This window comes from Mus musculus, chromosome 15 (assembly GCF_000001635.26).
Source record: "Mus musculus strain C57BL/6J chromosome 15, GRCm38.p6 C57BL/6J".
Taxonomy (NCBI): domain Eukaryota; kingdom Metazoa; phylum Chordata; class Mammalia; order Rodentia; family Muridae; genus Mus; species Mus musculus.
This window is the reverse complement of record NC_000081.6, coordinates 35581726-35603662: the sequence shown is the minus strand read 5'-3', so window position 1 is coordinate 35603662 and position 21937 is coordinate 35581726. Positions and strand designations below refer to the sequence as shown.

Here is a 21937-nt window from a genome sequence, read left to right as displayed (position 1 = left end):
AAGTAGGGAGGAACTGGCAGGAGTAGAGGAAAGGAAAAGTGTCATCAGGACATAGTGTATGAGAAAAGAATCCAACTCAAAACAAGGAAAAAATGAACTGATTTTTGTGATGGCAACTCATCTAAAAAGAAGTCTTTATACATTAATCTAAAAAAATCACCTGCTATCTCATGAAATACTTCATTCGTAAATTTTTTCTAATGCTGTTCTAGGTGCTTTTACAAAGACAACTGCCTCATAGCCCCCCCCGCCAAATATGTTCCCCTCATTTGATATAAAACCTCAGGAATAAATGGAATAAAACCACTAGAGAATGAGATATTCTCTATGTGAATATACTTTATTCTTTAAGAAACAATTTCAGGGATTGAGAGATGGCTTAGCAGTTAAAAGCCCTGACTGCTCTTCCAGAGTTCCTGGGTTCAATTCCCAGTAACCACATGATGACTCACAACCATCTGCAATGGGCGCTCTTCAGGTGTGTCTGAAGACAGCTACAGTGTGCTTAAATAAATAAAGAAGTAAATAAATTCTCTTAAAAATTTTCAAATTAAAGGGAGAAAAAAAGCCTGTCATTGTAAGCTACACCCTTCTTTATTTAAATCTGTGCACTCTTTCACATCTACAAAGATCTGAACTGAAACTCAAGAAACATAGAGACAAAAGAAATAGGCCTGCCACGAAAAGATTACAACAAAGACTGACAAAGCACTATGTTAGAGAGCTTCATTGGTATTTAAGACTCTCTAGAATTGAAACAAATAAATAAATGTATGAATTACTTCATAATTTCAGGGAATTCCTCAATATCAAAAACCTTTAAATAGACCATTACCTCTAAGTCAATACTGTTCCTACTTCATTTGTGCTACAGCATGTAACACAACTCCTAGCATTTACTAGGTATGCAATAAACAACTGTTAAGTAAGTAAATGATGATTTTTACAACTAAAAATTTTAAAAATTTCTTTATTTATGCTGTTCACTGTTTTGTTCCAAGAAGAAATCTATTCAGACAATTAATAAAATTGACTTAATGGTCAGATAAGTTCAAACACAACTTTGTTACATGTGATAGTCATTTTCCTCACATAGGGGAAATACAACATTGACAGAAAGATGTATGATGCTGTCAACTAAACATTTGCCAAATAAATCCAGAAATAAACACTAAGTATCTGCTATTTGCAAAACTATTTGACTTCAAGTATGTAAACATATGTACATGGTCCACACACTAAGCTCTGGTTGTTTACCTGTGTATTTGTGTTATAACAGAACAAATTCACTATAACCAACTTCATTTCTTGTTTATGTTATTAGTGTATTTCTTATGTGGGGTCTCTACTGATATGATGAAGCACCAAAGCCAAAAGCAATCTTCAGAGGAAATGGTTTATTTCAGCTTACATCTCGCAGCCACTGTTCATCACTGAGAGAATTTAGGGCTGGAACTCAACTGGCTTGCTCACTTGGGCTTTCTTATAGCTCCCTAGTAAGCTGGGCCCCCACCCACATCAATAACCAATCAAGTGAATGTATCAGAGGCTAGCCCACAGGTCAACCTGGTGATATTCTTTCTTCCCAAATGACTCTGGCTTATATCAAGATGACACAAAACCAGTCAGCACAGTGTGTCATGGAAATATTTTACATATGGAATCTAAATATACCCAAGTTTAAGTTGCAAATAAAAATAAAACAAAATCTCAAGGGGAAGCCTTGAATATCTTCCATTCTTTTCCCATTCAATCTTGATGGGGGTGGTGGTTAAATTCCTAGAGTTGGATTTCAGACTTCTTCTTGAAGCTACCATGAAATGGCTGTAACTCTGTTGGTGTCTATGAATAGGAAGGCAAATCTCTATATAAAACTTTTAGTGTTAAGTGTTATAAAACATGCTTTTATAACTAATGCACTGGCTCTTCATCTATCTGTCCTGAAATGTCCACTCCTACTTCATACAGAAGATGAGTCAGGGAGTTTTCTAGACACCAAGAGCTGCTATTATTTCATCACTGGCCAAAGCCAGAGTTAGGTTCCCCAGAAGAGAATTCGATTGCCCTAGCTTAATTGCTTTACAGTGCTGTATTGGGATATTTTGATTGACAGGCTCATCAAAATATTAAGTAGTTCTATACATAATGGCAGAGTACAATGAAAAACTCAGAAAAAAATCAAACTTTGAAATGTTCTAGGACAATAACCTGAAACTAAATATACATGAGCTAAACAGCTGAGATCAGCAACAAGAAGGACAAAGTTTTCCTTTCTTTGAGCTCGAGGCCAGAGCATCTCAATTTTTGTGGCCAGATATAAAATTAACTCCAACAAAACAGTACACTTCCTTCATATAAATGACAAATGGGCTGAGAAAGAAATTACGGGCAAAAACACCCTTCGTAATAGCCACAAATAATATAAAATATTTTGGTGTACCTCTAACCAAGCAAGTGAAAGATCTGTGTGACGATATCTTCAAGTTCATGAAGATAAAAAAATTGAAGACCTCAAAATATTTGTAACTTTATGCCATTGTTAATTATGTGCTTTTTGAATAAAATTATAGCTTTCAAAAATTTAAGATCATTGCTGATGATATAGGTCCCTGTGTTTTTCAGATAAAGAAAAATGCCAAAGAACAAATGAGCCTAATATAATCTGTTAAAAGGTCCTCAAGCAAAAAATGTCTAAGCCAACATATACTGTTACAAAATAACCATTATAAAAGTCTAATTTTAAAACTAAAAATATATATATATAACAAATATTGCTAGTGCCTTTATACTTCAGGAGTTTTTCTATCCTAAATATGAAATAACATGGTATTAACAATTATCAACTCTGGCCCCAAACTCAATTTTCCATAAACTTTAGTCTCAAATATGTTTATTTCCCCAAAGTCTTACTAAAAAAATAATCTTTTGATCGTTTTAAAGTTATAGTGTTCAGTTTTATCTGATGACAGTTTCAGAGTTTACTGTTTTATATTTTGATCAATAAAACATCTTAGAAAACAGAAAATGCTTTTTTAATAAACAATATTTTAACTTAGATTTAAAACATTTAATCAGAATATATATAATCTTCTCTTTAAAACATACATGATATATTAACATCTGGAAATGTTTAAATACAGTAGGTGTCACACAGGAACAGGACCAGGGTACAGCATATAAAATCTCACAGTCAGAAGCAAAATAATTTATAAAATGAAATACTCATATGCAAATTAATATCCAACATATTCACTCAAAATGAAGAACCATAAAATACATGGTGCATTTCAAAGGTTGAGCATGACAAACTTTCTGTGATGTGTATTTCATCTAATTTCACATAAACAAAAAAATATATATATAAATATAAAAAGGAGTAAGGGTGTGATGGTTTACATATGCTCTTCCCAGAAATTGGCACTATTAGAAGGTGTGGCCCTGTTAGAGTAAGTGTGTCAATGTGGGTGTGGGCTTTAACACCCACATCCTAGCTCCCTGGAAGCCAGTATTCTACTAGCAGCCTTCAGATGTAGCTGTAGAACTCTCAGCTCTGTCTGCAGCATGCTTATCTAGATGCTGCCGTGTTCCCACCTTGATGACAATGGATTGATCCTCTGTACCTCTAAGCCAGCCCCAATTAAATGTTGTCCTTTATAAGAGTTGCCTTGGTCATAGTGTCTGTTCACAGTAGTAAAACCATAACTTAGTTACCATTATCTGTACTTACGAATAACTAGCAGTGAAATGAGTAAAGCTAGTAAGAGCACTGTATAATTATACAACAAAAATCACAATTACTATGAGACTGGTAAACTTGGAATTAATCTTACACAGAAATGGAATATTTCATAGCATAGATTAAGCAATAGAAAGTCCAGAGTTAACATGAAAACTGACCGTGACACACTTTCTGGACTTTCATGAAGAGTTCAGCCTCTCCCACTCGTCTGATTAAGTTTCCTTCAGGGACATTTCATCTTAAGTAATCTACTGATTACTTAAGTAGTGTGTCAGTGGCCCACTGCTCTTTCAATTGACATGTTTTCATGAATTTCTAGTTTCTCCCATTCTCCTTGTCTTAAGCATATATGGAAAGACTCCCCAGATCAAATTTCTACTATAAGTCTGTTCTAGAAAGGAATATTCTAAGATACCAATATATTCTGATATAGCAGACTATTCTAGTACATCAGTATATATCTAAGTTAACCATTTCAAATATACACATAAAATCAGACTCATTGATTTCTAATTACAAAAAGCAGTATCCTATTGTTTAAGTGGCATCACTATCTACTCAGACACTATGAGAGAATGGAGATGACCTCCGAGACTGATTTCTCGTTCCCTAAGTTCTTCAGTTGTACGTTAACTTCAACCCGAGTCATTTGGTTATTCACTTGACTTGGATTCTGAAACCACAGTTTTCTGTATTTTGTTCATTTATTTTCCTTATTTCTGGCAGAAAGATAAATGTGATTCTGATAATTCATCCCAAGTATGAAATAGAATACTATACACACACACACACACACACACACACACACACACACACACACACATTATTAATGAACTAAGAAATATAAAGGCAATGTTTAGAAACATAAAGGAAATGTAATAAATGTTTATCTAACGCTGGCATCTAACTTTGTATCTTGTGAAAATGGAATCAAAAAAAGATAATCATACAATTTTTTTTAATTCACTGTAGACTTGATACGGAAAGAATGAGGTAAATTTTATTATAATTATTAATATGAAACAGTATTTAAGGTCATGATATAATTTACTTTGTTGCCACTGTTAACTCTTGCATTACAGAACACGGAATGGTGTCAACTAGTTCTATTAATCATTCACCTGGTCACTATAATATGGTGTGGATATGAAATGTTCCCCAGAACTGCATTGAAGGTTTGGTCCACAGATGGTGGGATAACCCATTGATGAGACCCTGGCTGATTAGTTAGAAGGTGGGTCTGAGTTGGAAGAAGTGAGCAGGAGGTAACTCTGAATGGTGTGTGCAGTCCCTTCTCTACTCTCTTTGTTTCCCAGGTGGCTGGAGCTGAGCTGTTTGCCATACTTCAGTACTTAACACAGGTCCACAGGCAAAAGAGCCCATTTTCTTCTAAGAAACAAGGAATCAAACTTCTGAAGTAGCAAATAAAAATACTCTTCCTTTCTTAGCTACTTTGTCAAAGTAACAGAATACTAAGTAGCTTGGTCTCTGAATTCATCAAAACAAGTCAGTAAATATTCATAATGCTTATCCTGACATACTCCCTTGCTTTTCTGAGACAGAGTTTTCTAAATCTCTCAAAAGGAGTTCCACATAAGATGTTTCACATTAGATCACTGGGTATATGCACGTGCACATGTATTCATGTGCATATGTGTACTACATAAACTCATTTATTTTCTAGGATTCTGTTAACACTTATACTAGAAAAAACACACTTATACTAAAAAAATTAATAACATAGAACAAAAGAAAAAAGGACATGCACATCACAGACCAAAAGTTTATAAGTATCAAAAGAAATTAATTTTTTATAACAGGGTATAAATAAAAATCCAAAAAGGATATTAATACTAAGTTCTATTATATATGATGTAAAGAAAAGTATGTCTTTTCTATTAGATTTTATAGTGTTAAACCTGCTCAAACAAAAATGCCAACACCAAAATACTGTGGGTTGAACAGATTGAGTTATATGCATTAAAAAGTCAAAACAAATAAGAATAAAATTTATTATCCACAAGCATATAACTAATCATAAATCTTTTGGATAATATTTTTAAAAACCAGTGTTTAGAATATATAAGTTATTTTAACTTTAAAACAAATTCAAAATATATAAATTTTTATAAACAATGTATTGTCACATAAATTTGACTGTAAAAAGTAAACTGTACCAATGGATATGAGGTGAACTGTGGGAATACTGTCTGCGACATGCAAGTGTATCAGGAGACACTAGACAGACTACGGAAAAGCAGCCTATAGTAAGCATAGCACCAGTGGACATGAAACACACTACAACAATGTTGTCAGAAAGATTATAGCATTACTGAATGTGCTATAATTGTTATAGCATTATGGGAAGTAGAGCCATAACATTCCTAATGCTTAAATTTACCTGTAGCGTGAGACTCTTTACTGCATTCCATAATATCGCGATAAATTCTTTCATTTTGTCTTCAGGACTTCTACATTCTTCATGAACACGCAGCACGGCCTTCACAGGAACTGACACTGGTCTGGACTCTAAGTTAAGGGACAGCTGGTTAGCAAAACACATTGGGACCTCTTTACACATTGTGCTTTCACAAAGCTATACTGTAAGTAGTTCTAAGGTGGCTTCTATCTCTGCTTAAAATTCTCACACCTGATGAGATTATAAGTGCCCAATATTGAATTCATTCTGTGGGGTTACTGATCTTAGCTATCAGTCAAGTCACTGACGACAGAGATAACATGTAATAACATGTAATTAACTTTCAGGTGAATGGAAATGTTCTCTTAATTGATCACACAGAGAGGCACTCATTTTATGAACTAAGCTATAACTTGAGTTCTGCACAACAACTTATCATCATAAGGTGATAGGAAATGGGTTTTCCCATAAATGAAACCTTCAGATGGCAATGCCTTACTTACAAAGTTATTTATAACAAAAAATAACAAATAATACAACATATAGATGTTATATAAAAGCAAAATATAACAAATAGAAAACAAAAATATTTTATAACAAAAATTAATCAAAGTATATGAAAGGCTTATATCATAGTAAAAAATTGATATTCTCTGTTAATAAAAATTTGGCTCATTGACAAGAACTATTGAATTTCAAATTTTGATAAGATTTGATTAATTATTTCAAGCTACTTAATAATTTCTAATAATGTGCAAATTATGTATATTTATCTTAATAAATCCCTATGTGCTTATAGTGCTCATGTTAGTACAAATAAGTAATTTACATGCAAAAGAAAACAGGAAATTAGGGAAGAAAGGAGAGAAGGAAGAATGGGTGACAGAGAAAGAGAAAATGCTAAACTATTACTGACCAGTAAGAACTACAATTCAACAATGGAAGATAAGGGTCTGATAAAAAACATTTTTGGTATCTTTTAAAGTGGAAATAAACTAAAATTTTGTGATATAATCTAAATATATTTTCAAAATAGTGTGTAAGTTTTAGTGAGAATTTACCTACTACATATACAAAATTTACAAGAAGCTGAAAAGCAAACCATGGCATAAATCATCTTGGTGGGGTAAGTGGACAGAGGGGACAGAAAGGGAGTACTGTATCTCTACTGTGCATATTTGGATATAAATTCCTTTATAATAATAACCTACTTTGATTTTCTTAACATGTAATTAACTTTATACACATTGGGACCTATTTACACAATGAAATGTTAACTTTTACTTACTTTGAATTTCTATCAATTTAATTAAAATCATTTTAAAGTATGAATACAAAACATTTTCACAAAGGTTTACTGTAAATTTTTTGGAGTACTGAAAAATATTACTGTTTTGAAATGAGTACTATAGCTTGAAATAGACCCACTTAGAGAATGGTAACGTATCAAGTGCACTACTGTCTGACAGTGAAACTTCCTAAGACAACTCCATGCTTTTCCTGTACATGGTGATGTAGATAAAGTCCTCATGGATTAAGTCCTCACATAATAAAAATTAAACCATACAGTCCTAAAATTCTGCCTGTAGCATAAGATTATCACATTAATATAAAAGCAAATTTACCTAGTATGACTTGAATGTGCTCACCTTTTATAGCATAAAACAACTACTAACAATGTAGTGTTTGATGAAGAACACGAGCAATGGTTTCAGTGTTGTTTAATTTATAATTATCAATGCTGAGTACATCAATTCAGAAAAACAGAGTGAAAATGTGACAAGTATGTGTAAATCATTTTTAATCTATTAGAAACCTGTCCTAATCCTAAACCAAAATCCAGTAGAACAGTTTTTTTTTTTCATGAAACTCAGCCAACAACTCAAAAAACAATCTTTTAAAATCAAACATTCTAACATACAATCCACAGGTACCATACTTAAAAGCCCTTGTTTTCCATAATTAAACCATCATGACCCCACAACAGCAGGAAACATGGTCCTTGGTAAGCACCTCACACCTCACACTCAGTAGTCTTGGATGTGAGTCAACTCAGCAGATTTCCTTGATGTTGTATTGCATGACATCAAGTATAGTACAAAGTATGTGTGTTCTATCACCAGGCTGAGGGCACAGGATACAGTGTGATACAAACAAGCATTGCAGAGTCACATCAGATCCAGTGCATGCTTGAATGTGAATTAACTTTTGGCCAGAGCATGTCCAGAAACATTATACTGTCTTCAATGTTTCCATAAGTCCTACATTCGGTTACAAAAGTAAGACTATGGGGTGAAGAGATGGCTCAGTGATTAAGAGCACTGATGCTCTTCCAGAGGTCCTGAGTTCAATTGCCAGTACCCAGTACCCACATGGTGGCTCACAACCATCTGCTATTGGATCTGATGCCCTCTTCTGGTGTGTTCAAACAGTGACAGTGTACTCACATACATAAAATAAATAAATCTTAAACAACAAACAAAAAAAGAAAGTGCGACTCTACAGGAGGAAGCAGGTATCAGTGTGAGAGCAAAGGGGTGAAGGAGGGCAGTATGGGGACAGTCAGGACTCCCCAGAGATGCTGACTGACACTGGGGATGAGAAGGCTGAGTGCTTCAGCATGGCAGCAGCACAACTCAGTATCAGAACTAGAATCCGATTCAGCCTTGAAACATGTCAAGCAGCAGAAAAGGGGAACATAAAATCAGAGTAAACACATCCTAGGTTTGTCCGAGGTCACAACACATTTTAGACTTAGAGTAGCATTCAAGATACTAAAGCAGAAAGCTCTTGAAAAATAGCTATACAATAGCTTTTTAAAAAAGAAAACCATTGTTACCACAACAGGTTGAGATACCAAGTAAACATAAAACAGAAGGAAGAGTATTAATGTATTATGTACATGCTCGTATTGATATAATGGACTTTATTTATTATTAGAATGTGTTTACATTTGTGTATGTGTGTCCTGGCTCTCGGCTGGCAGGTCTGGGCTGAGTGGAGAGAACCCAGTCCAGCTCAGAGAGGATGAAGCAGGATGGTAAGTGTCAGCAGCTCAGATCTCCTGCCATCGTGAGAATAACCACCCTGAGCCAGGAGTCTGTCAAAGCAGGAACTTGTTTAATTGTATCAGTGTTTTTGTTTATAAAGGGCTGAGAGAGGAGGTGGGTTTTTTAGACATAGTGGGTGAGGAAGGGTGATGGAGGGTATGGAGTGACTGACAGAGCCAACAAAGTTATTCTAAGTCAACAGTAGCTAGGCAAAGGCCTAGCTTAAGCAGGCCATACTGAGTCACTCAAGTATGGAAGTGACTGAGACAGTTTTCAAAACTTAAGTCTGGCTTGGATTTGTCCTCAAGGCCCAACATGCGTGATGCCTTTGCTCCACAGGATGTACATCAACGCTGGGGACAACTTTATGGAGTCAGTCCTTTCTTGCCATAGTGGCTCCCAGGAATCAAACTTAGACTGCCAAATTGAACAACAGTATTTTACTTGCTGAGCCATGGAATGGACTTAAAATAATTTGCACATGATTAGGACCCAAAGGAGAAAAGAAGAAAAAAGATTACTGTTCCAAGGTCTTCAAGGTAGGTAATGTTAGATAAAATAAGCTCTGCTATGTTTAAAGTTTACTCTTTCTGTTTAATATCTAAAACACACACACACAAAATGTGATCTTTACTTACTGTGTGTGTGTGTGTTCATGTGTGAACAATTTTGAAGAGCTTCCACATATCCTTGTTGGGCACTGTATTGGCTAGTCTTATGTCGACTTGACACACAAACTGAAATGAAGGAACCTCAAAGGACATTCCTCCATAAGGCATTTTCTTAATTAGTGACTGATGGGGAAGGCCCAGTTTCTGTTTTCTATAAGAAAGAAGGTTCAGCAAACTAGGGCAAACAAGCCAGTAATCAGCACCTCTCTGCATCACCTCCTGCTTCCAGGTGTCTTCCTTGTTTGAGTTCTTGTCCTGACTTCCTTTGGTGATGGACAGGGGTATGGAAATGTAAAACAAATAAACCCTTTCTTCCCCAACTTGCTTGTTGCGTCTCTGTAGCAACAAAAACCCTAAGACAAGTTGGTAGCAGCATTGTGGAATACTGCTGTGTGGCCATGTGTTGAGGAGGATATAAGGAAGGACTCTGGAACTTTGTTGAGGGGTGAGAGGTCACTGGGAAGCTCTGGAGCCTGAAAGATAAGAATGCTGAGAGCAATACAGAAGATGGAGGGATGGCTTGTGAAGTTCCACAGAGAAATTTGAACACTCTATCAAGACCATTTGTTATTTTGAAATCAGATCCTGTCATTTTGGAGCAGAAGAATCGGCTACAATTAACAAGAGATTAACACCACTGAAGTCTGAGTTACTCAACAACACCACTGAGTTAATGGGACAGTTGATGTTGGTAAGCTGGAGTTAAGAAACTGGTGGTGAGTAAGAAGAGACCGGTATCACTGAGGTGAAATCTGGGAAGTAATTTCCTGAGAGCACAGAGGAGCTGTGTTCCAGAGGAGGCAAAGGTTGTACCTCTTGATGGCAGCTAGACTTAGTAATGAGTAAGAGTCACCCAGATGGTACTGGTTTTGAATGCATAAATGGGTCATGGAGAACAGCTGAGGCTTGGCACTGTGAGAGGCCAAGAGAGGTCCTTGGTAATGGTGCAGCCTCAGTGGCAGCTTGTAGGACCAGGGCTGAAGAAGTCATGGAAAAAAAGAAAAAAAGGATGAGGCTTGGAACCAAAATGAGAGCCTATGAAAGGCTACTGGTGAAACAGCCGCCCAGTTGCATCAGAAGACCCCAGATGTGTTGGATACTCTAGTACCATGGGATGACTTTTAAGAACACCATCAGCAGTGGAGTGGAGCTAGCCAGAGCATAGAAAATAGCCTGTGCATAAGGCAGAAAGCAGAGCTGGAGAAGTGATTCAATTTCTTTGGAGGAGCCCAGAAGATAGCAAGTGAATCCCGAATCTCTGGATGTTGAGTTATTTATACTGTGGGAATTTGGTTTTGCTTGGTTCAGACTGTGACCGTGCCCTGCTCTTCCCTCTTGAAGAATGTATTCAATCTAATCTTGATTTTATAGGAGATAACAGCTGAAAGATTTTTTTCTTTTTTGGTTTTTCGAGAGAGAAACCCTGTCTCAAAAAACCAAAAGAAAAAAAAAAGATTTTTAATTTTTAAAAGAGATTTTAGGTGTTTAGAGAGTAGATATTTTAAACAGATTGAAATTTTAACATGTTTGAATTAATAAAGATTAGGACTTTAAAGTTGTTTATGCTTGTAATGTAATCTTGGGGATGAATAAGAAATTATTGGTATGGCTTAATAGTAATTGGTATGTTTGTGTGTCAAGTGGAAAATGGGTCAGTTGTACTGGGTAGTCTTATGTCTACTTGACACATAAACTAGTTATCTGAAAATAGAAAACCTCAACTGAGGAAATGCCTCTATAATACCCAATTCTTAGGTATTTTCTTAATTAGTGATTGGTGGGTGATTCCAAAAGAAGGCAGACCAAGCAAGACATGAGAAACAAGCCAGTTAGCAGCACCCCTCCATGGCCTCTGCATCAGCTCCTGCCTTTAGGTTCCTGGTAAAGAATAGCAATATGGTAAACTCTTTCCTCCCCAACTTGCTTGTAGCAAAAAAAAAAAAAAAACTCTTAAAACAGGCATATACTATATTATTAGTAATAGTTACTACTATTTTATATTTGAAGTAAAACAGGGTATGTGATGTTAGTTTGAAATGAATTGGGTTTAGTGTCAAAACATATAATATTTACCCTTTACGTACTGATTATGCCCCTCATATTACTTATGTTCTATCTGCATTTTACAATGATTTTTTTTTTTTTGGTGACTTCACTTGGGAATACACATTTAAATAACTGAAGGAGAAAGTAACCTTTTCAATTGCTTTTAATGTATAATGGATAGATAGTATTTTCAGCTTTAAGAAGCATCTGACTAGCTGCTTATAGTGCTTGAGACTTTTCATCATAAAATAAACAACATCCGATGCTATCACTCTAAAGGCCCTTGGGAAATAATGGCTTTTGGATTCTGCTAGTCAGCGTGACATGGCATGCAAAATCGCATCTCATGCTGAGCCAACCAGGAAAATATATGTCATCACTATGTGACATACGGAATTTCATCTGGAAACTATAATCTCATTCTGACTGCTAAAAGGGAGTGAGAAGACTGCATTAAAAATTTTGAATTTTTGCTGAGTTCTTGCCAATTCATATAAAAACTAGAGTAACGTTCCCAAGAATTCCATATTTGAGACACTTGCAATGTACTTATATTAACACCACAATGTGTCCTCAAAGAACTTCATAGCTAACTGACATTACAGTTCAAATCATTTTTATAATAGCAAGTTAATGGATTTCTGGGAGAAATTTTACAATGTAATAGATAAAGCTGTGAAATAAATTGTACAAACCAGAGCTGAGCAACTCAGAATTAAACACAACAAACATACGTCCTAATTCCTTTCCCTTGGTTGAATATAAACTGTAAGCTAAAAATCAAAATAGTAAGGCAGAGTTTCAAAGCCTGTGTTCCAGCACTAGGAAGTCTACAGTCAAGATTGGAAGACCACAAGACCCAGCCCATGATGAGCTACATAGCAAGAGCCCCTTTTCAGGAAAACAAAACACACACACACACACACAAATATGGGCTGGAGACATGGCTCTGTTGTAGGGCCCTTGGGCGGGATATGGCTCTATTTTAGGGCACTTGTTTAAGTCTCCAATCTGATTTAAGTGTAACATACCTATTTTAGTTGTTTATATGTAATATGCTCATTTTTAACTATGCTATGCCTAATCATTTGAAATATTAGTAAAAAACAAATGATAATAGCTCAAAAATTATATTTCTGGGCCATGCTTATGCTGTCCTTTCATTTTATGGTATCATGTGTCATGCTACTTAGAAACATGGCTGTGACAACACTGGAACGTCATTAACAACTGATCTGATACATAGCAAGGATGCAAGAAAAGCCACATGATACAGGACAGGTAAGGTAAGTTTCTTCTCATGTATACTTTCAATAGACAATAAACAAGATCTGTTTTGTTTTTATCACAAAGTATTAGGAATGTGAGTTTAAGGTTATCATAGCCATGTACACTGCTACAGCCAAGAAACCTGTATCACTAAAAGAAAGATAAGCCAATATGAAAACAAAGTCCTGACAGTGCAGAGTGTCTGGTACTAAGTCATGCTAAAGAGAAGATCTGGGCAGCGGTCGCCATCTTGGTCCGAGACCCGCCGAACTTAGGAAATTAGTCTGAACAGGTGAGAGGGTGCGCCAGAGAACCTGACAGCCTCTGGAACAGGCAGAAGCACAGAGGGGCTGAGGCAGCACCCTGTGTGGGCCGGGGACAGCCGGCCACCTTCCGGACCGGAGGACGGGTGCCCGCCCGGCTGGGGAGGCGGCCTAAGCCACAGCAGCAGCGGTCGCCATCTTGGTCCGGGACCCGCCGAACTTAGGAAATTAGTCTGAACAGGTGAGAGGGTGCGCCAGAGAACCTGACAGCTTCTGGGACGGGCAGAAGCACAGAGGCGCTGAGGCAGCACCCTGTGTGGGCCGGGGACAGCCGGCCACCTTCCGGACCGGAGGACGGGTGCCCGCCCGGCTGGGGAGGCGGCCTGGGCCACAGCAGCAGCGGTCGCCATCTTGGTCCCGGGACTCCAAGGAACTTAGGAATTTAGTCTGCTTAGGTGAGAGTCTGTACCACCTGGGAACTGCCAAAGCAACACACTGTCTGAGAAAGGTCCTGTTTTGGGCCTTCTTCTTCGGCCAGGAGGAGGTCCAAATACAAGATATCTGCGCACCTTCCCTGTAAGAGAGCTTGCCAGCAGAGAGTGCTCTGAGCACTGAAACTCAGAGGAGAGAATCTGTCTCCCAGGTCTGCTGATAGACGGTAACAGAATCACCAGAAGAACAATCTCTAAACAGAGTCAACTATAACTACTAACTCCAGAGATTACCAGATGGCGAAAGGTAAACGGAGGAATCTTACTAACAGGAACCAAGACCACTCACCATCACCAGAACCCAGCACACCCACTTCGCCCAGTCCAGGGAACCCCAACACACCTGAGAACCTAGACCTAGATTTAAAAGCATATCTCATGATGATGGTAGAGGACATCAAGAAGGACTTTAATAAATCACTTAAAGAAATACAGGAGAACACTGCTAAAGAGTTACAAGTCCTTAAAGAAAAACAGGAAAACACAATCAAACAGGTAGAAGTCCTTACAGAAAAAGAGGAAAAAACATACAAACAGGTGATGGAAATGAACAAAACCATACTAGACCTAAAAAGGGAAGTAGACACAATAAAGAAAACTCAAAGCGAGGCAACACTAGAGATAGAAACCCTAGGAAAGAAATCTGGAACCATAGATTTGAGCATCAGCAACAGAATACAAGAGATGGAAGAGAGAATCTCAGGTGCAGAAGATTCCATAGAGAACATCGGCACAACAATCAAAGAAAATGGAAAATGCAAAAAGATCCTAACTCAAAATATCCAGGAAATCCAGGACACAATAAGAAGACCAAACGTACGGATAATAGGAGTGGATGAGAATGAAGATTTTCAACTCAAAGGTCCAGCAAACATCTTCAACAAAATTATTGAAGAAAACTTCCCAAATCTAAAGAATGAGATGCATATGAACATACAAGAAGCCTACAGAACTCCAAATAGACTGGACCAGAAAAGAAATTCCTCCCGACACATAATAATCAGAACATCAAATGCACTAAATAAAGATAGAATACTAAAAGCAGTAAGGGAAAAAGGTCAAGTAACATATAAAGGCAAGCCTATCAGAATTACACCAGATTTTTCACCAGAGACTATGAAAGCCAGAAGAGCCTGGACAGATGTTATACAGACACTAAGAGAACACAAACTGCAGCCCAGGCTACTATACCCAGCCAAACTCTCAATTATCATAGAGGGAGAAACCAAAGTATTCCACGACAAAACCAAATTCACGCATTATCTCTCCACGAATCCAGCCCTTCAAAGGATAATAACAGAAAAAAACCAATACAAGAACGGGAACAACGCCCTAGAAAAAACAAGAAGGTAATCCCTCAACAAACCTAAAAGAAGACAGCCACAAGAACAGAATGCCACCTTTAACAACTAAAATAACAGGAAGCAACAATTACTTTTCCTTAATATCTCTTAACATCAATGGTCTCAACTCGCCAATAAAAAGACATAGACTAACAAACTGGCTACACAAACAAGACCCAACATTTTGCTGCTTACAGGAAACTCATCTCAGAGAAAAAGATAGACACTACCTCAGAATGAAAGGCTGGAAAACAATTTTCCAAGCAAATGGTATGAAGAAACAAGCAGGAGTAGCCATCCTAATATCTGATAAGATTGACTTCCAACCCAAAGTCATCAAAAAAGACAAGGAGGGACACTTCATTCTCATCAAAGGTAAAATCCTCCAAGAGGAACTCTCAATTCTGAATATCTATGCTCCAAATACAAGAGCAGCCACATTCACTAAAGAAACTTTAGTAAAGCTCAAAGCACACATTGCGCCTCACACAATAATAGTGGGAGACTTCAACACACCACTTTCACCAATGGACAGATCATGGAAACAGAAACTAAACAGGGACACACTGAAACTAACAGAAGTGATGAAACAAATGGATCTGACAGATATCTACAGAACATTTTATCCTAAAACAAAAGGATATACCTTCTTCTCAGCACCTCATGGTACCTTCTCCAAAATTGACCACATAATAGGTCACAAATCAGGCCTCAACAGATTCAAAAATATTGAAATTGTCCCATGTATCCTATCAGATCACCATGCACTAAGGCTGATCTTCAATAACAAAATAAATAACAGAAAGCCAACATTCACATGGAAACTGAACAACACTCTTCTCAATGATACCTTGGTCAAGGAAGGAATAAAGAAAGAAATTAAAGACTTTTTAGAGTTTAATGAAAATGAAGCCACAACGTACCCAAACCTTTGGGACACAATGAAAGCATTTCTAAGAGGGAAACTCATAGCTATGAGTGCCTTCAAGAAAAAACGGGAGAGAGCACATACTAGCAGCTTGACAACACATCTAAAAGCTCTAGAAAAAAAGGAAGCAAATTCACCCAAGAGGAGTAGACGGCAGGAAATAATCAAACTCAGGGGTGAAATCAACCAAGTGGAAACAAGAACTATTCAAAGAATTAACCAAACGAGGAGTTGGTTCTTTGAGAAAATCAACAAGATAGATAAACCCTTAGCTAGACTCACTAAAGGGCACAGGGACAAAATCCTAATTAACAAAATCAGAAATGAAAAGGGAGACATAACAACAGATCCTGAAGAAATCCAAAACACAATCAGATCCTTCTACAAAAGGCTATACTCAACAAAACTGGAAAACCTGGATGAAATGGACAAATTTCTGGACAGATACCAGGTACCAAAGTTGAATCAGGATCAAGTTGACCTTCTAAACAGTCCCATATCCCCTAAAGAAATAGAAGCAGTTATTAATAGTCTCCCAGCCAAAAAAAGCCCAGGACCAGACGGGTTTAGTGCAGAGTTCTATCAGACCTTCAAAGAAGATCTAACTCCAGTTCTGCACAAACTTTTTCACAAGATAGAAGTAGAAGGTATTCTACCCAACTCATTTTATGAAGCCACTATTACTCTGATACCTAAACCACAGAAAGATCCAACAAAGATAGAGAACTTCAGACCAATTTCTCTTATGAACATCGATGCAAAAATTCTTAATAAAATTCTCGCTAACCGAATCCAAGAACACATTAAAGCAATCATCCATCCTGACCAAGTAGGTTTTATTCCAGGGATGCAGGGATGGTTTAATATACGAAAATCCATCAATGTAATCCATTATATAAACAAACTCAAAGACGAAAACCACATGATCATCTCGTTAGATGCAGAAAAAGCATTTGACAAGATCCAACACCCATTCATGATAAAAGTTCTGGAAAGATCAGGAATTCAAGGCCCATACTTAAACATGATAAAAGCAATCTACAGCAAACCAGTAGCCAACATCAAAGTAAATGGAGAGAAGCTGGAAGCAATCCCACTAAAATCAGGGACTAGACAAGGCTGCCCACTTTCTCCCTACCTTTTCAACATAGTACTTGAAGTATTAGCCAGAGCAATTCGACAACAAAAGGAGATCAAGGGGATACAAATTGGAAAAGAGGAAGTCAAAATATCACTTTTTGCAGATGATATGATAGTATATATAAGTGACCCTAAAAATTCCAACAGAGAACTCCTAAACCTGATAAACAGCTTCGGTGAAGTAGCTGGATATAAAATTAACTCAAACAAGTCAATGGCCTTTCTCTACACAAAGAATAAACAGGCTGAGAAAGAAATTAGGGAAACAACACCCTTCTCAATAGCCACAAATAATATAAAATATCTCGGCGTGACTCTAACGAAGGAAGTGAAAGATCTGTATGATAAAAACTTCAAGTCCCTGAAGAAAGAAATTAAAGAAGATCTCAGAAGATGGAAAGATCTCCCATGCTCATGGATTGGCAGGACCAACATTGTAAAAATGGCTATCTTGCCAAAAGCAATCTACAGATTCAATGCAATCCCCATTAAAATTCCAACTCAATTCTTCAACGAATTAGAAGGAGCAATTTGCAAATTCATCTGGAATAACAAAAAACCGAGGATAGCAAAAACTCTTCTCAAGGATAAAAGAACCTCTGGTGGAATCACCATGCCTGACCTAAAGCTTTACTACAGAGCAATTGTGATAAAAACTGCATGGTACTGGTATAGAGACAGACAAGTGGACCAATGGAATAGAATTGAAGACCCAGAAATGAACCCACACACCTATGGTCACTTGATCTTCGACAAGGGAGCCAAAACCATCCAGTGGGAGAAAGACAGCATTTTCAACAATTGGTGCTGGCACAACTGGTTGTTATCATGTAGAAGAATGCGAATCGATCCATACTTATCTCCTTGTACTAAGGTCAAATCTAAGTGGATCAAGGAACTTCACATAAAACCAGAGACACTGAAACTTATAGAGGAGAAAGTGGGGAAAAGCCTTGAAGATATGGGCACAGGGGAAAAATTCCTGAACAGAACAGCAATGGCTTGCTCTGTAAGATCGAGAATTGACAAATGGGACCTAATGAAACTCCAAAGTTTCTGCAAGGCAAAAGACACTGTCTATAAGACAAAAAGACCACCAACAGACTGGGAAAGGATCTTTACCTATCCTAAATCAGATAGGGGACTAATATCCAACATATATAAAGAACTCAAGAAGGTGGACCTCAGAAAATCAAATAACCCCCTTAAAAATGGGGCTCAGAACTGAACAAAGAATTCTCACCTGAGGAATACCGAATGGCAGAGAAGCACCTGAAAAAATGTTCAACATCCTTAATCATCAGGGAAATGCAAATCAAAACAACCCTGAGATTCCACCTCACACCAGTCAGAATGGCTAAGATCAAAAATTCAGGTGACAGCAGATGCTGGCGAGGATGTGGAGAAAGAGGAACACTCCTCCATTGTTGGTGGGATTGCAGGCTTGTACAACCACTCTGGAAATCAGTCTGGCGGTTCCTCAGAAAATTGGACATAGTACTACCGGAGGATCCAGCAATACCTCTCCTGGGCATATATCCAGAAGAAGCCCCAACTGGTAAGAAGGACACATGCTCCACTATGTTCATAGCAGCCTTATTTATAATAGCCAGAAACTGGAAAGAACCCAGATGCCCCTCAACAGAGGAATGGATACAGAAAATGTGGTACATCTACACAATGGAGTACTACTCAGCTATTAAAAAGAATGAATTTATGAAATTCCTAGCCAAATGGATGGACCTGGAGAGCATCATCCTGAGTGAGGTAACACAATCACAAAGGAACTCACACAATATGTACTCACTGATAAGTGGATACTAGCCCAAAACCTAGGATACCCACGATATAAGATACAATTTCCTAAACACATGAAACTCAAGAAAAATGAAGACTGAAGTGTGGACACTATGCCCCTCCTTAGAAGTGGGAACAAAACACCCATGGAAGGAGTTACAAAAACAAAGTATGGAGCTGAGATGAAAGGATGGACCATGTAGAGACTGCCATATCCAGGGATCCACCCCATAATCAGCTTCCAAATGCTGACACCATTGCATACACTAGCAAGATTTTACTGAAAGGACCCAGATGTAGCTGTCTCTTGTGAGACTATGCCGGGGCCTAGCAAACACAGAAGTGGATGCTCACAGTCAGCTAATGGATGGATCACAGGGCTCCCAATGGAGGAGCTAGAGAAAGTACCCAAGGAGCTAAAGGGATCTTCAACCCTATAGGTGGAACAACATTATGAACTAACCAGTACCCCTGAGCTCTTGACTCTAGCTGCATATGTATCAAAAGATGGCCTAGTCGGCCATCACTGGAAAGAGAGGCTCATTGGACACGCAGACTTTGTGTGCCCCGGTACAGGGGAACGCCAGGGCCAAAGGGGGGGAGTGGGTGGGTAGGGGAGTGGGGGTGGGTGGGTAAGGGGGACTTTTGGTATAGCATTGGAAATGTAAATGAGCTAAATACCTAATAAAAAAAAAAAAAAAAAAAAAAGAGAAGATCTGGTTTTGCCTGTCTGCCCATGTTGGTTATGGAAATCAATAAACAACTCTTTTGGTTATAGTTTCTTGTGATTAGTCTTTCTAATTTCAAAACATGTACTCCTCAGTAAAGCAGTGATATGTCAGCTAACAGACAATCGGCTATAAAGGTGCTTTCTCCACCCTAGCCATTCATTATCCAGTCTGCACACATCTCCAGATGCCTGCACATCCTTGGGCTTATCGCCTAGCCTTCTTTCCTTAGCTCCCCTATGGGTTCCTATTTAATATGGCTCCCAAACCTCCCACTGCCACGTCCACCAGTCACTATCTTCCTCATTCTGCTTGAGCCCACAAATCTAGAGGTATTATTGACTTTCTTCCAGACCTCTAATACTTTCTTCACCCAGCCAATTCTCTTCTCAGGTTAACTTGGATCCACGGGATCAGGATCCAATCTGGTAGGTTCAGGTGCCTTTGAACCTACCAGATTCTTTTTTTTTTCTTTGCTTGTAGTTTCAAAGAATAGGTGTAGAATATTCTAAAAGAATAACATCCTTAGAGGACACACCTTTCCCTGGAGCACTGAAGTGGAAGGTAAGTATTGTTAGAATACTGTTAAATCGCTGCAATATTATATCTATAAGATTGTTATGGGCTGCAGATTTAAGATCTGTTTGAGAGGACCCTATTTGCTGCTTGTTCCCTTCAACTGTTTACTGGGACTAGAATCCAGAAACTCCGATGACTTCCATATTCTAAGGCACTGGTGGTAAAAACCCATAGCAATATGTCCCAAATGAATGCTAGAGGCATAACTCTGGGTTCTAGAGACTGAAGGGAAATGTTGTAGCTCTCTGGTCTTAGAACATAATAAACCTGTAGGTCTTCCGTCCAGCCTTGGCATCCCAAGGGCTCAGGGGTTATCAGCTTTTCCACACCTGTCTAGAATTCCTACTGGAGTACAGCAAAAGGACCTCAGCAGAAGTAGAGTGGCATCCTAAGATGGGGAAGGAGTAGTTAGGATGGCTGTGGTCAGTTCTAGTTCTTCTTACAGCTCTACTTCTATGCAGCTGTTTGAATGTACAGTCATGCCAGCTAAGCATATACAATGGAGTGTAGGTGGAGCTCAGTTCTACTGGGCACATACTCATGAGAAGAAAGCTTTCCTAGATAGGTTTCCTGAGCTTCCTGGTCCTGGCTCATAAGGAACTGTATTGTTTATGTTGTTCTTTGATGCCCATCTGTATAAACAAGGAACATCTTGATGAACAATGAACAGCAGACCTATTCATTGGATCTGTTTAAATAGCCCCCCAATTAGCCCATGAATAACTACAAAAATCTAGATACTAATATTAAAAAGTATACGTTTTCTTAAAAACAGGTATATGAAATGCAAAAACTATAAATAATACTGGGCAAATTATAAAGTATCTATTTATACTTTACCTATCTATGAAAAATATGTGCAATTTGATAGTATTTAATTAAGTAAACTGACATTGGATTTTCCTTATGTCAGAAAATTACAGATGAAAAGGTTAAGTCACAAGGCTCTCAAGATGGCTTCAGGGTTAATGTACTTGGTAATACCACCATCCCCCAGTAAAGAATAAATACATAAATGTAAAGAAAAGGAAGTAGCATTAAACATACCTTAAAAGAACCAAAATGTATTAGTGAAATAGGTGAGCAGATAAAAGCATTTGCCATCAAGCCTGAAGCCTTGAGTCCCACATGCTGGAACATAACACACAGCAGGAGAGAACAAAACACGCATGCAGTGGAAGTGCTACCCTTTACACACACACAACATACACACGAATACAAAATAAATAAGGCAAGAGAACCAGAGTGTGAATCTCCAGAACCCATCTAAGTGTTCAGTGGCCATTACAGCCCTCTTGTAACTGCAGACTCTAATGGAAGAGACAAGATCACAGAGCAAACTGCCTAAGGAAAGCAGAAGCACTGTCCCTACAATTGATTGAAATTAACTGAAAGAAGAATGAACATTCAACAACAAAAAGGAAATGGCAAACACCCTTCAATTCTTTATTTGTTCTCAGATAATTCTAATTTC

General features: G+C 37.8%; 1 protein-coding gene across 1 annotated transcript in view; it reads right to left on the bottom strand.

The window, feature by feature from the left end:
* Positions 1–21937, bottom strand: part of Vps13b (vacuolar protein sorting 13B) — a 560112-nt gene that overhangs the window by 327567 nt on the left and 210608 nt on the right. Inside the window, exon 22 of the mRNA NM_177151.4 lies at positions 6141–6268. Coding sequence (NP_796125.2) covers positions 6141–6268 — 128 coding nt within the window. The remainder of the gene's footprint in view (positions 1–6140; positions 6269–21937) is intronic.